The sequence below is a fragment of the Rhododendron vialii genome, chromosome 8a (genome assembly GCF_030253575.1).
Source record: "Rhododendron vialii isolate Sample 1 chromosome 8a, ASM3025357v1".
NCBI classification, from domain to species: domain Eukaryota; kingdom Viridiplantae; phylum Streptophyta; class Magnoliopsida; order Ericales; family Ericaceae; genus Rhododendron; species Rhododendron vialii.
The window spans coordinates 3826767-3841417 of NC_080564.1; the positions used below are offsets into that span (position 1 = coordinate 3826767).

General features: G+C 40.3%; 3 protein-coding genes across 3 annotated transcripts; 2 read left to right on the forward strand and 1 right to left on the reverse strand.

The window, feature by feature from the left end:
- Positions 1 to 978: 978 nt before the first annotated feature.
- Positions 979 to 6345, forward strand: LOC131298406 (aldehyde dehydrogenase family 3 member F1). Its single transcript, XM_058323846.1, has 10 exons — positions 979 to 1524; positions 2902 to 2970; positions 3485 to 3581; positions 3797 to 4003; positions 4319 to 4443; positions 4548 to 4652; positions 4746 to 4918; positions 5028 to 5118; positions 5199 to 5348; positions 5857 to 6345. The coding sequence occupies exons 1-10, from the start codon at positions 1324 to 1326 to the stop codon at positions 6121 to 6123; spliced, it is 1485 nt and encodes a 494-aa protein (XP_058179829.1). The 5' UTR covers positions 979 to 1323; the 3' UTR covers positions 6124 to 6345.
- Positions 6346 to 7429: 1084 nt separating this feature from the next.
- Positions 7430 to 8113, forward strand: LOC131298408 (uncharacterized). The gene has a single exon (XM_058323848.1). The coding sequence runs from the start codon at positions 7497 to 7499 to the stop codon at positions 7953 to 7955; it is 459 nt and encodes a 152-aa protein (XP_058179831.1). The 5' UTR covers positions 7430 to 7496; the 3' UTR covers positions 7956 to 8113.
- A 1299-nt stretch (positions 8114 to 9412) lies between these two features.
- Positions 9413 to 14310, reverse strand: LOC131298407 (probable methyltransferase PMT27). Its single transcript, XM_058323847.1, has 8 exons — positions 12680 to 14310; positions 12446 to 12595; positions 11574 to 11844; positions 11369 to 11479; positions 11108 to 11282; positions 10624 to 10896; positions 10006 to 10200; positions 9413 to 9902 (listed from the first exon to the last, which is right to left on the reverse strand). The coding sequence occupies exons 1-8, from the start codon at positions 13988 to 13990 to the stop codon at positions 9686 to 9688; spliced, it is 2703 nt and encodes a 900-aa protein (XP_058179830.1). The 5' UTR covers positions 13991 to 14310; the 3' UTR covers positions 9413 to 9685.
- Positions 14311 to 14651: the final 341 nt, after the last annotated feature.

The window sequence follows — 14651 nt, forward strand, 5'->3', positions numbered from 1 at the left end:
AAATAAAAAAAATACTATCGTGCGAACTTCGTGTGATGCAAAATAAAACTCTCGCAACAGTGTCTTGACGATCACGATCTAACTCGTTCATTTTGAAAGTTTAGAGGCGTTATCTTCATGCAAAAAATAAAATAAATAATCAGACATTGATAAGGTCTTAAGAGAAATGAACGAACGGCCAACTAGCCACTTGTCGTATGTTTCTCTTTGTAACGATTTTGTTTCGTTGAGGCTGATATCGATGTTTCGAGTAATCTGATATTTCGAGAAATGATGAATAGCTATAAGATCTAAGAAACGAGCGATTCGATTTATCAAGTAACCACCGAGATGGTTCCTTTTTAACATAATAACACACATCTACACGCATATAGTAGTAGTAAAGGATACTTTATACGTGCAGAGATGCATTGAATGCATGGGCCTCACAAGTCACAATCATCTCTCCTGTACAGAAATTTCAAGACGCAACCGGAAATATGATGCAACATTTTGTTGAAAATTCCGCTTGACCAAAAAAAAAAGATGCAACATTTTGTTGGAATATGTAACTAATAGTTAGGAGAATGTGTTTTGTCCGAGTGAGGCGGAAAACATGAGGTTTTCGCCACAGTCCATTTTGGCCCTACCAAGCGTTCACTGTGGTAATTTGAACCGTTCCATCTTGTAAGGCCCGCAATATGTTCACTCAAAAAATCAGCTCTATTAGACGTCAATAGCTAGCTATACCAAAAATTGGTAACAGAATCAAGCATCCGTTTTATAAGCTATACCCAAATTTGTAAGTTCCATCTTGTAAGGCTCCCAAATTAATATGTTCACACGAAAAATCAACTCTATTAGACATCAATAACTAGCTATACCAAAAATTTGGGTTTTGGTTTATAAAAGGGACGCTTGATTCTGTCATTAAATTTTGGAAGTTAAACTGTGCCTATCGTCTATTTTATAAATCAAAATTTAATCTTTTGATATACTTCACTATTAATGTCCGACCAAATTGATTTGGACTCTCAAATTTGACATGGTCAATAGTTTTTGTCGAGCAAGAACGTGGGAGCAAGTAAAATACTCTGGACTCTCAAATTTGCAAGTTCACGTTGTCCACCTCCTATCATCAGTAAAACTTTGCTTGGGTAGTTAATTTATGTCCCAGGATTTTTATCCCCGACGCGCATCTTGAATATTCCTCTCTCAGTTTGATCAAAGACAGGCGATTCACGTCGGTTATCAGAAACATTGGGGAAAAGAATATACTACCCTTGTGCTCTACTCCTAGTTTTGAGTTTGTAATCCATAAAGTTGGTGAGAGAGAGTGGAGAGATGGAGGGAGGTGAGGAGGGAATTGGGAGGAGTTTGGGTGAGTTGAGACAAGCTTTCAAGAGCAGAAGAACAAGAAGCGTTGGATGGAGGAAAACCCAGCTCCAAGCAATCCTCAAGATGATGGATGAAAAAGAGGATCAAATCTTCAAAGCTCTTCAACAAGATCTTGGGAAGCACCCTGCTGAAGCTTACCGCGATGAAGTCAGTCCTCTCTCTCTCTCCATACAAATTTCCAGGAGAAAAATTATAAGTTTGGCATGTGTAGTAAAGAAAGTTTTTCATTGTATCATTGGGTTATGGTTTGGTTGACATTGAATAAATTAGCGAAGGGAATCTTGGTGAATTAAAGTTTGAAGAACAATTAAACAATCAATTGGTGAAAAAAATAAATCTGGGCCATATGAAGTTTGATTTGAGTAGAAGTTAAACGCTTTGTAGCACCGTTGGATCGAAAACAAATCCGCTCGAACTCTTGATGCTGCTGCCTTGTAGATTTCATATATAAAAACCATGGCATATAATCGAAGATTTGTATTCGATTCGATCAAGTACCATGTTGTTTTATCATGCTAAGAATGAACACGACACTTCACACTTCTAGTGAGGGATCCGCACGCTTTTTGCGTGCAGACTTCTCGACGGCCGAGATTAGAAGTCTGCACGCAAAAAACGTGCGGAATCCCTCATAGGAAGGGGATATAAGAATCAATAGGTTAGCCCAGTAGGCCAAAGTCCGTTAGTCGGGTCCGTTTGTTTGACAGAACTAATAGTAAAAAAGAACATGTAATCCTAATTCTATAGGATATGTAATCACATCCAACTGCCAACTATGGAATTAATAATACTACACAGTGTAACACACGCGCCATAGTATCTTATACAGCATACTTGGTGGATTATGTATTCGATGCATGTTTGATCAATCAAACGAGAATTTTATCTAAAATTTGGATATGTAGCATACCGCTCAATTCGATGCTCAAAGCCGGCCAATCAAATGGTAAGGTTTTATTCCATCGGTCCTTCCCTGTGGGTGGTGGCTTTTTCTCCGTCTATTTTCCAATGGAAGTTATAATCATTGTGTTGGGATTTGTCCCACATTGGTTAATTATCTCTTCCAATACTAGTATATGAGCCTGGGCAGCCTCTCCACTCTTTGCCAATTGGTTTGGAGTTGGATGCTTTAACATGGTATCAGAGCTAGAGTTTCGGAGGCTTTTCCCCTTTGTCTGTGCCATAGTTGCACTTTCTTTCATTGTGATCCGTGTGTTCCGGATCCTTTGTTTACCTCTCCACGTGCAAGTCAGGGGTTGCACGTGCGGGGGAGTGTTGGGATTTGTCCCACATTGGTTAATTATCTCTTCCAATACTAGTATATGAGCCTGGGCAGCCTCTCCACTCTTTGCCAATTGGTTTGGAGTTGGATGCTTTAACACATTGGCCTTATTTTGTGTTTGTGTTTGTACCTTATCAGTCTTAATTTTTTAGAAGTTGTGAACGGTTGATGTAGTTCTTACGATAGCAATAAAAAGTACTCCGCTAGATCATTCGATGACTCTTCAGTTTGCTCTATTGTAGATAGGCGTTGTGAAGAAATCAGCCAGCTATTCTCTGAGTCGTGTTGGGAAATGGATGGCCCCGACGAAGGTTCGTATTTTTTTTGGCTTTCACCAAATACCCATTGACCCCTCTGTTTATCACCTTGAAACTACTCAATTATGTTTGGCACACTGTTGAAGGTCCTTTTGTAAAGGTAATGGAAAGTATGGGGAATCGTAGACGAGCCATGAGAAATTCAGGAGTGCAGAGGAATATGTACTCGTTGTATTGGAACAATTTGAGCTAGTTCTTTGTTCTTCTTCTTCGACAACTTAGGCCTAGTGCTTCAAGATACTGGAAGTAACAAAGGGGCAATCAAGTTATGCAGGCTATGTAGGTGGAGTTAACTCGCTTGACAGAAGTCATGAGAATCTGAGGCTAGTGAATTCACCTAATACTTGAAAGAATGTAATAACTGGAAGAAGAAAAAATAGAACCAAGGCTCGTTTGGATCGTGAATTTATGGACGATATACCAAGGGAAACTGAAAAAATGAACTCAGCTTCTTCTCTTTGTTATCTTCGTAGTTTGTTTTAGCTGCTGAAGACTGTTTTCTGGCCAGGGCCGGATACCGTTACTTTTCTTCCCAGCAAGTGCAGAAGTGTTGCCGGAACCACTTGGCCTGGCACTGATTTTTGTTTCGTGGAACTTCCCTATCTGTGAGTCTTATTAACTAGCCAAATTTTGTTCTCCTGATTTCTGACGTTTCTCAGCCAGCTAATCATGAATTATTGCACTGCTAACATGACACTTTCGATCACCAAGAAATTTTCATATCTATGCCCTTTTTGGATAAACCTAACTACTGGAAAAATATAGTTAAACGATGTCGATCATTTCATCTCCATCAATTTGCATCTCTTTGAATATGCAGCACTGGCATTGGATCCATTGATAGGGGCGATATCCGCTGGAAACGCTGTTGTCCTAAAACCTTCAGAGCTAGCCCCAGCATGTTCTTCTTTTCTTGCCAACACCATTCCTCTTTACTTGGACTCCAATGCCATTAAAGTCATTGAAGGGGGGACAGATATTGCTGAACAGCTACTGCAGCAGAAATGGGACAAGATATTCTTCACCGGTATTGCCTTATGCCTCATCGAACCATCAATCCTATTCCTCGGATAATAGGACCAAACACTTGGATTAATTCCAACAGTACATTTATTTTGTTTATTACGTCAGTGTTTGTGTGGGTTTGACAACTGATTTCCAGATTATGACAAAGGAAACACAAGAAAGATGGTGAAGTGAAGAAGCTAAATTTGTTCTTTGGTTTCCCCTTTGTTATCTTTTTTTCTTTTTCATAAATCCCCCGAATTCCGTGATCTTGACAATCCGTAGTAGCTCAAATGATGAGCAATGTAGGGCTTGTCTTAAATCACTTCTATTTCAGGGAGTCAACGAGTAGGAAAGATCGTCATGTCTGCAGCTGCAAAGCATTTAACGCCGGTCACTCTAGAGCTGGGCGGGAAGTGCCCCACCATTCTCGACTCCCTCTCCAACCCTTCCGATATCAAGGTTTTATGCACTATTGCCCTACAATGATTCAACGAAGAGAAGCTTTTAAGCTTTATAACCGTCAGATTGTTAAGTAATTTCTGATGCTGAGTGTATGTGTTAAGGTGGCTGCCAAAAGAATAGCAGGAGCGAAGTGGGGGCCATGCTCTGGACAAGCATGTATAGCAATAGATTATGTGCTAGTGGAACATAAATTTGCATCTACTCTGGTAAAAATGATACCGTTCGCGATTCTAATTCCGCGTAATGTGTTGGTCTAATGTGCAATAGATTATTCAGTAATGTGTTTTTTTTTTTTTCAGATTGAATATCTGAAGAAAACGATCAATAGATTTTACGGTGAAAACCTGAAAACCTTGAAGAACCTCTCCAAAATCGTAAACAAACACCAATTCGAAAGACTACGCAACATTATTGAAGATCCGGCTGTTGCAGCTTCAATTGTTCATGGTGGTTCACTGGATGAAAAGAACTTGTGATACTTTTTCCCCTTACTCCAATTCCGAGTTTGTAATTACAAAATAATTATCTTGGATTTTACTTCTGAAGTAGTTTTCTGACTTCTATCCGATAAATTTTTACAGGATCATCGAGCCAACAATCTTGTTGAATCCTCCACTTGATTCTGAGATCATGACCGAAGAAATATTTGGCCCGTTGCTTCCAATTATTACAGTAAAATACAATGCACCCCCTCATTTTTCTTAGTTAGAACACAACTGTTCACTTAAATTGTGTTGCTATGTTTTGTACAGTTGACAAACATTCAAGACAGCATTGAGTTCATAAACTTGAGGCCGAAACCTCTTGCCCTTTATGCATTCACCAAAAATGAAGCATTCAAGCAGCGAATTTTGACAGAAACATCGTCAGGAAGTTTGACCTTCAACGATGCCATGCCTCAGGTGATGTCCTCTTTTCTTTCTGATGTATTCTATTTTTGGGGATCCGCAAAGTAAAATGATCGACAAGCAGAATTCTATCCATCCAGAATGATTCGGGATTGGCAATTTTCAATTATGTAGCCTTAATTGTGGCTTGAGATTATGATTTTTGACACTTCATAGTTCATAGTTCATCCCCTAAATACAACTAAATGGAATTCAAAGGTATCGAACGCCTTCTTTTACAGGCGTCGATCACTTGATTACTACAGACACCCCATGAACGCAATGATGATGCCATGCATGTTGAAGGGCATGTCTCGGTAGGATATAGATTGATTCAAGGGCACATTTCTCGAAGGATCTTTAAGTGGGAAAACACTTATTTGAAGATCTTTCATGTGGAAACGGGTCAAAATCCCTTGAAATCGCGAAAGTAGCACCAAAGACCCCATCGTACAAAATTCTGAACAAAAATCTTCAGTCGTAGGAAAATTTATATATCGTGTTTTCTTGTTGTACTCTGCAGTTTGTTTGTGATTCGTTACCGTTTGGAGGCGTGGGGCAAAGCGGTTTCGGGAGGTACCACGGGAAGTACTCGTTCGATACGTTCAGCCACGAAAAGGCAGTTCTGCACAGAAGCTTCCTCATAGAACTAGAGGCCCGGTATCCTCCATGGAATGACTTCAAGTTGCAGTTCATCAGATTTGCTTACAAGTTTGATTACTTGAGACTTGTCCTGCTCTTAATGGGCCATAAGCTGAAGGGCATATTCACCTCAGGCCACCAAGATTAGAAGGACTTTGCATCAAAATGCCCTTTGTTTCTGTGCAATGCGTTTTGTGGTACCAAAACTACAATAACCTGTCTACCCAGGATCCTCTGTGAAATGCTTAGGTGCTTATGTAATATTTGTTTCTGTATGCTATTGACTTATGTGTCGAGGTTCGCCTTTTATCCGTGTGCTATTGATTTATGTGTCGGGCTAATCGAATAGGGGGTTTCGGTCTGGCTTAAATATCTGCGTTGGGTTAGCACTCCTCTAAAGTTTTGACTTCCATGTCGACTAGTAACTCCATAGAGTCGTAGATTTATAGAGTTTGTTGAGCATTTTGTTTTTACAAAAAATGATTTAGTATTGATGGTCACTTGATCGGATAACATGTGTTGTTAGTATGATTAAAGAGTCGTAAATTTATAGAGTTTGTTGGGCATTTTGTTTTTACAAAAAATCAAATTGATTTAGTATTGATGGTCACTTGATCGGATAACATGTGTTGTTAGTATGATTAAAAGAATTAACACTAAGACAAATTTATCTCGATCACGTGACTTTGAATGTTGGATTAACGGGTTTCTTAAAAATATAAATAAAAATTTATTGGCGAACTGTATAAAATAAATGATTTGGCTCATGATGATGATATTGCAAAGGACTCCACCAAAGTAGACTATGTTCCCATAGTGCATAAGAAGGACCCTGGTCTTAGAGTATTATGGAAATGTTAAATAGTACTAGTGGTGATTCTATGTGTCTCTTTATGGAGTACCTAAGAGAACCGTCTCGTAGTTTTTCAACGCTTTTCACGCTTAAGGCTAATAAACGAATTAAACTACTCAAATTCGAACTTTTTATCTGTACTTTATTAGTTAGAACTCATTCAATATCTGTTTGGTATCTACACAAATCATCAATCTTAGAACATTCCTTGAAGCATGTTAAGTTTTCAATTCAAAGTGACTACTTAGTTTACATCAAAGCTCGTTTGATATCGATTCTCCTAATAAAAAAAATTCATTAAATTTTCAAAAGAAACTTCAACCATCCACTACTTGAAGTATTATTTAAACCATGTAAAAAAAAAAGAAGAAGTATTATTTAAAGAATTGTTTACCAAAAAAAAATTTATTTAAAGAATTAAAATGCACTTTAATTATGAGCTTCATGCAAATATACTAAATCGTGGAGAGATGGCCTCTATAGTAATATAATTTTTCAAAATGCTCAGCGCTCTTATTTGCTATTCTCGCATTGCACTTGCATCTCAATTCTCGATATCGCAGATATTACTTTTTCATGTTTTAGTTCACGGAGTCGCACGGGGAATATGTGACTTGGGTTTTTCCTCAATCTATGATGGGAGTGCGTGCCCTCCTGTTTGTCGTTCCATGGGTCCGAAAGCAGTCCCGCGTTCGTTCTCGTTTGGCTTCTACAAAACGACCTCGTATCACCACATCTCACCGTCGTCAGCCAATGCCATGAGAGATCACCTGTCTCTCACCAGAATCGCAACGAACAGAATCCAAATCCACCTCCGCCGCGCACGATCTCACTGTCCGCGGCTCCTTTCTGTTGACGTATCGAAAGGTCCCATGACCGACGAAGCCGATAAGGGTACCAAATCAGGCGACGACGAATCGTCGGCGTTGAAGGGCGGGAAGAAAGAGGAGGAGGAGGAGGAGAAGGTCGTGTTGCCGCCGCCGCCGCCGCCGGAGAAGCCGTTGCCGGGGGACTGTTGCGGCAGCGGGTGCGTTCGGTGCGTGTGGGATATTTACTACGAAGAGCTTGAGGATTACAACAAACTGGTCTCCGAAATCAAAAGCAAAAGCGATTCTGGTTCTAAGTAATAACAGGCTGAACCCTAGGGTTCATAAAGTTGAGCTGTGAAATTCATTGACGACTTTCATGATTAAAGGTCTTTTCTTTTTTCTGTTAATTGTATACAGGTCCTGGTTTATATTGTATTTTGGATGATTATTTAATGGAATGGATTGGTTGTTCTGTTCGTGACACTTTTTTTTTTGCGAGATTTGTGGATGAGTGTGTGTAGGGATCAAAGTATTTGAGACAATTGTGATAAGTATGTAGTTTTGGCTATGTATCAATGGCTTGTACTACATCATTAGACAACGGATTACTAAGTTGGAAGTAGGGCTGCTAACGATTAACCGAGTTCTTCACGAGCAGCTCAAGGCTCAGCTTGTTGTTGGTTCAGTTCTAGCAAGCTTGAGCTCGAGTTTTGAGCTCGTTTTGTAAACAAACCGAGCTCGAGTTAGTTGCACCTCGGCTCCTTCATACGATTTCGGATTGTTTGTAGCGGCTCGGTATGCTGGTTGAAGAAAAGAACTGAGCTCGAACACCTTGATACTAAACGAGCCAAGCTCAAGCTCAATTATTTGGGCTCAACTCGAGCTTGAGCTAGGTTAATTTTGAACGAGTGAGCTTGGACACTTCAAAGCTCGGCCAGGCTCGTTTGTAACTTGGAAGCAGGGGATTGGCAGCTAGATTGTTAAACTGGTGGCAGGAATGTTAGTTAGATCAGGGCCATAAAAGTGGGGAATAGAGAAGCCACATGGGTGGAATTTGTTTTGTAGGTTTCTCACGTTTGGGATCAGTAATATTTAGGACCATGCTAAGTTTTTGGAAGTCCAGTTGGTATGGTATAGGGTTAAAACTACCGTTGGTTTGATAATCTGGTTAGATACTGACTTAGAAGATACCTTTATTTAGTATTTACTCAAACAGCATTCTTAGTTTCTAGTCCTTCAAACTGCATTCCTGTTTTTCCCTTTCTAATATGTTTAAAGATCTGTTATGAGAAAAAATTGACTGGTCAGGCTTGCCAAAGTATGATGTTTCTACAAAAACTCGGAGAAGATGACTCCAGAGCACCTTCAACCATGTTTCATTTCTCTTAAATGAAATCGGTTCCATCTTCCAGATGTGATATCTACTCATACTCGTCGAGAATCTGCCTGAATCGGAATCAAGTAGCATGCTGGTTTTCAGGAAAGAAATCATAAAATTGCCAAAGAGACCGTCTCTTCATGCATGCTGTTCTGCTATATCATTCAAAAAATGCTGATGTAATTAATTTTTGCTGCTTGGAATACTTTGTGCTAGGTTTTACTACCAGTGCGGCACTGCATAAGTACATTTCTTCATGATTTGACTTTTCTGATAAGTATACTTATGCATGAATTGCTGGAAAATCAAGCACATTGTCCTTGGATCTGAATGTCAACTTGTTCTGACTCGATTTAATCCTATCTTATGGGGTGCAAGGAAAAGGAAGGATTAAAAATGGGTGCAAGTCTGTATTGCGCAATATAAGATTCAGGGGAAATATTCGCCAAAAAGGTGCTACAAGCTTTTAACTGATTGCATTACACCAATCCTTACAGCTATTATTAGACAACCTACTGACAAGTATGTTTACCTTGCAGTATTTCAGCAGACAAACTCTACATGTCCGAGATACCAGAACACTACAACACTAGCTATTGAAATATCGTGCCTTGCTTACAGACTGTCCAAGAGGTCCTTGTATTGTTAACTGTATGATGTTATCTCCAAATCAAGAACGTGCTGCATATGAATCTGGTCGCCACTCTGACTTCTGTGCACTAAGTATTCCTTCCTGGTTTTTGGAGAAGGTTAAATGAACCTCCCAGTGCAATGACTTCAACAAGTTCTCTACTTCCCCAATTGTGCTTGACTCATCACGGACAATCAACTTACCTCCTGGCCTGACTATTCTGTCAATCTCTGCCATCACTGGTTCAATTTTGCACCTGCCAAAGACAAATAAGGTACTGATACGCATCTCATGGATTATGAGAAAAGAAGTGAAAATGATGACAATGAAATATTAATTCAACAACCTAACTTGCCTACCTCTTTTTCAGCTTTGAAAAAAGATGGTCCGCATGAAGGAGATCGTAGGATCGGGGGTACGTGCTGAAGGATTCACACCAGTCATGATATATCCCAAAGAGACCCCTTTCATATATTATGGGCAATGTATCTGGAGAGTCTATGTTCACTACATTCATGACCCACACCTTAAGGTCCTTCAAAGCCGCAGCAAACCTGTGAGCATGGTTGTTAGAATAGTGCCACTCAGGATTCTATTCTGCGCTTGATACTAGATTCAACCAATTCAATTCGAATCTTGCTATTGAAACGGTGATTAAGGGAATGTTGCAACTCCATTTTTGATTCACTATGATTCGGTACGATTCAGTTTGCTTTCTATTTATTGTTTGCATAATGAATATAACGATGTCGTTTTCACTCTCTATCAGGAGAAAGCGAGAAATCAATTACTTATATGATTGTTTATCTTAATATGAGTGTAAAGATTTTGATATTACTTTATTCTAAACAGTATTTATTTCCAGATGCATATATAATATCAAACTAAATATCATATCCAATGCCCGTAAGTGTTCGTTAGGTACCATATGGGGTGACATCGTAGTAGCAATCACTTGGGGGGAAGAGATTATTTACCCGCCATAAACAGCTCTCATGTCCATGACATTTCTCACGTTGTCCCAACTGATACCCAATCCACTGAGATATGTCTTGCTCACCATCCGGCCCCAGTGTTCGTTGTCTCTCGCAAAATCGTCTGGAGCTGGTTTACCGTAAATTCCCATCTGGGATTTGTTTAACCAGTATGGAGGTGTCTGTAGTCGTTGAGGCCAATTTTGAGGCCATCGCGACCCTCTCTCAACCTCCCCCTCTGGCACACGGTGCATGCAGGACTGCAGAGCTACATACCTGAAGATTTGACAACAGATTATATATAGTTCCACCTTCAAGTAAAAGGACTGTATATAGTTTGCACGATGTCTGCAAAATTATCAATTTCCTTAATGAAGCATTGCCAACATTCAGGACGCTACTACATTGTGCTTTTATGATAAACAATTGAGTTATCTGTTGAAATTCAGCCAGGTTAATGCATGCATCAGTCTGTAAGGAAAACTACCAGGCAGCGTTTGGATCATCATCGCTTTTGCACATTGGAGTTGCATTTTGCTTTCTTTGGTCGTAACATTCATTGGATGTTGGTTTGTGGTAGATGGCAGCACCAACGGAGTTTAGTTTATCCTTCTTGATGGTAACAAGCTCCCAACACATGGACTTTGTTAGTGCAGACATTTCTGAAAACAAACTACATGTCAGTTTTTTGGGAAAAATACTAAAACTATCACAGTTCAGAGGAAAAACAAAAAGTTCGGAATATTACCTTTCCAGATCTCTACGTCTTCCTCAAGTGTCTGGTACACAGGTGTGGCTGACCAGACAAAGAAACCCCCAGGTCGTAGAACACGATTCAATTCCAAAAGAAGTCGGCCACCTGCATGGGAAGCAATCCAATTTTCTTATGGAAAGCTGAGTAACAGAGATATAAGATCTGACCTAAGATACTGGAACTTGGGAGTTGGGAGAACCTTCTTCGTGCCAGGGAACTCGACAACGCGCACAATGCACGATATCAAAGACCCTGCTTGGAAATGGGAGCCGCTGAGAGCCCATCACAGCAGATATTGCAGGTATTCCTCTTTCAAGTGCAAACTGAACTTGAGCCTCGTGTTCGTCTTTTGGTGCTAGAGACATTGCAAGAACATCTCTTTCAAATAGGAACCCCCCAAAGCTTGCTACTCCACAGCCAACATCCAGTATGACTCGGGTGCGCTTCCCCCATGCAATGTCGGGTACTGCCTGCATTCATCAGGATTTCGTGTTCAATTCTGTCAAAACTGTACCGCATGAATTCAATAGTATAACCATCCACATATCTAGATGGTTTATACATGTGCTTCCTAATCAGGAGATGATCCCTTAGTTGAATGCCCCAACTAACATTAAGACTGGCACTTTAGGCTGTGGGTGCATCAAGAGTTTATTTAGGTACTGGCCGCATATCTTGCTAATTCTATACCGGGACACTGTCGTTCTATCGCTCTGTTACAAATCAATAAAAATATCCCGAATCATAAGGCCAGGTTTGGTTACCTTTCTGCTGAAAACACATACAATTTTATCCATGGGACCAGAGCATTATATTACATATTCACTCATAGCATATTCTACGAGTAGTGGAACACAGAGAGTAAACCATGATGATCATTGTCGTCGTACGCTGTATATGTGTATTCATTAGTATGTTTTAATTTTTATTGCAATTTCTGTCCACTAGGCGGTGAGACAACATTTACCATTACGGCACTATTAGATTTTGCATAAATATGATCTGATACAAAATTGTGGGCACTACCAGAAGAAACGATTCAGTGGGGTGTCTGATAATGGGAAAACTCACCTCTTCAATGAAATCAATATAGTGTAGAGCACCGTGTATGAACTGGGTGCCACCACCCGGAAAAGTGAGGAACTCCCCTGTAACCTTTACCCAATTCTGGTGCCCTTTCACCTCTGCTAGCTTCGTGTGAGGAACATTATGGTACCATATCTGCCAACACCCAAAAATTTCTTATTAAAGACATTCATGCATTAATCAATGGTCAAATTGTTTAGGTAAGACTGAAGACCATACCTTATCTCTGCTTGTAGGCCACTCGATAGGCCTCTTGTAACCGTTCGGGAGAGGGACCAGACAGGTGGGAGCCTCCTCAGGACAATGCCTTTCGCGATGCTCAAAATGCCTTGTAGTGCGCAACTTCTTCAATGCTTTCTCATTGTCCAAACAGGGTATGTAGTCTGTACCTGCAGTTACGTTACACAGCTGCCATGTGTACCCATAGATGCTACCATCTTGATCGTCCGGACCATTCTTCCGTCTCTCCTTTTGGTTCTCAGATTGGTCTGCTTGAGTCGACCAGGATTTCTTCGACTCTTTGGACTCTTTTGGTATTCCTGAACTCTCTCCCCCTAATAAAGATCCATCCGGATTTAATTGAGTTGGCTTCTCTTCCTTCTTGTTGTCTATTTTTGAGTGGCTCTCATGTTGATCGTTGCTATTTTGTGTTTCTGAACTCCCGGTTTTGGTTCGTCTGGGGCTAGGTTTTGCTTGAGACGTATGATTGTCATTCTTATTAGAGGACAGCAAGGGCACTGCTTCATCATGTTCTATTTGGTCGTGGCTTGTTCCCTCTTCAAGCCCATGTTGTCCTTTTTGTTGATGATGTTTTTTCTTTTGCGCTTCTTCCTGTTTCTGACGTTGATCATTCATTTGCATCTCCTCTTGAATTTGTTGTTTTTCGTTACTTTCTTGATTGTTCATTCTTCTTTCTTCTTGTTGGTTCTGTGTCAATGAACTTTCCTCGGTCACCTGATTCTCGCGCTCTTTTTGCTTCTCTTGTTCTTCAACAGACACTTTCCCTTGTAACCCTTGAGGGTTCTCTTCAACACCCGATCCAGGTTTCCTCGGTACACTCTCTTCGTCATTCTTGCTTTCGGCTCTGCTATCTTTTTCAGATTCCCGGTTATTACTCTCCGCAACATGAATTTCTTGTTCCATCTGAGACCTTTCATTGTCATTAGTTTCCTTCAATTGTGTAGGATTTTCATTGCCGTTTGTTTCCTTCAATTGTGTAGTATCATCGGATTTGATGGCTTCGTCAGGGAGCTGACCCGGATTATCCTCAAAAGCCTCGGAGATTTTCTTGTCGGTGAGTTCAATTGGCTGGGAGTTTTTGTTGGCCGAAGAGAAGTCAGCAGTGGCAGCAGAGGTGGACTCGTCGGAGGTGGTGGTGGTGCGAGAGGTGGTTTGTGGTGGTATGACCGAGTTGGAGGTCAGCATCCACACGCCGAGAACACATAATGCAACAAAGACTATGGTGGTTGCTGTTGACGTATAGGAAGAGCCTGATGACCGCTGCTTGTTACGTGCCTTACCGGAAGCCATGTTGGTTAGTTCACCTGGGTCTTGTTTGCATGCATGTGTATATGAGAGAGAGAGAGAGAGAGAGAGAGAGAGAGAGAGAGAGAGAGAGAGAGATGTATGCAGAGAGGAATGTTAAACAGGGTCAAAATGGAATGTAGGGGATGGTAGTAACCAGAGAGAGGATTCAGTTACATTTGTGGAGGAAGATGAAAGCTAGAGAGAGAGAGAGAGAGAGAGAGAGAGAGACATTCCAAAGTTGGAATGTCTCAAGATCCAAAGGAGTCGGAAAAGGGAATTTGTTGGACAATTTTTCCATTTATGAACGAAGGTCCCTTCTCCATGCAGTAAGACTCTCTCTGTGTGTGTGTGTGTGTGTGTGTGTGTGTGTGGTAAGAGGGTAAAGTTGCCATAGTATTAAGTCTTGAAAATAAATTGTTGGTGAATCGAAACATGATCTTGAACATTTTGCAGAAAGATAAACCTGTATTGGATTAACTTGCTCTAAGTTATAAATATGTTTGATGCATGTCTGAAATATGTTTTGGTACATACCCCCCAAAAAAAGAAAAATGTTTTGATAATCAGGTTAACTATGTTGATCTAAAACTAATCTTACTAAGTACACACTTAGGCTCCGTTCAATTAAAATTCTTATTTTTTAAATACTTATTTTCTGCTTTAC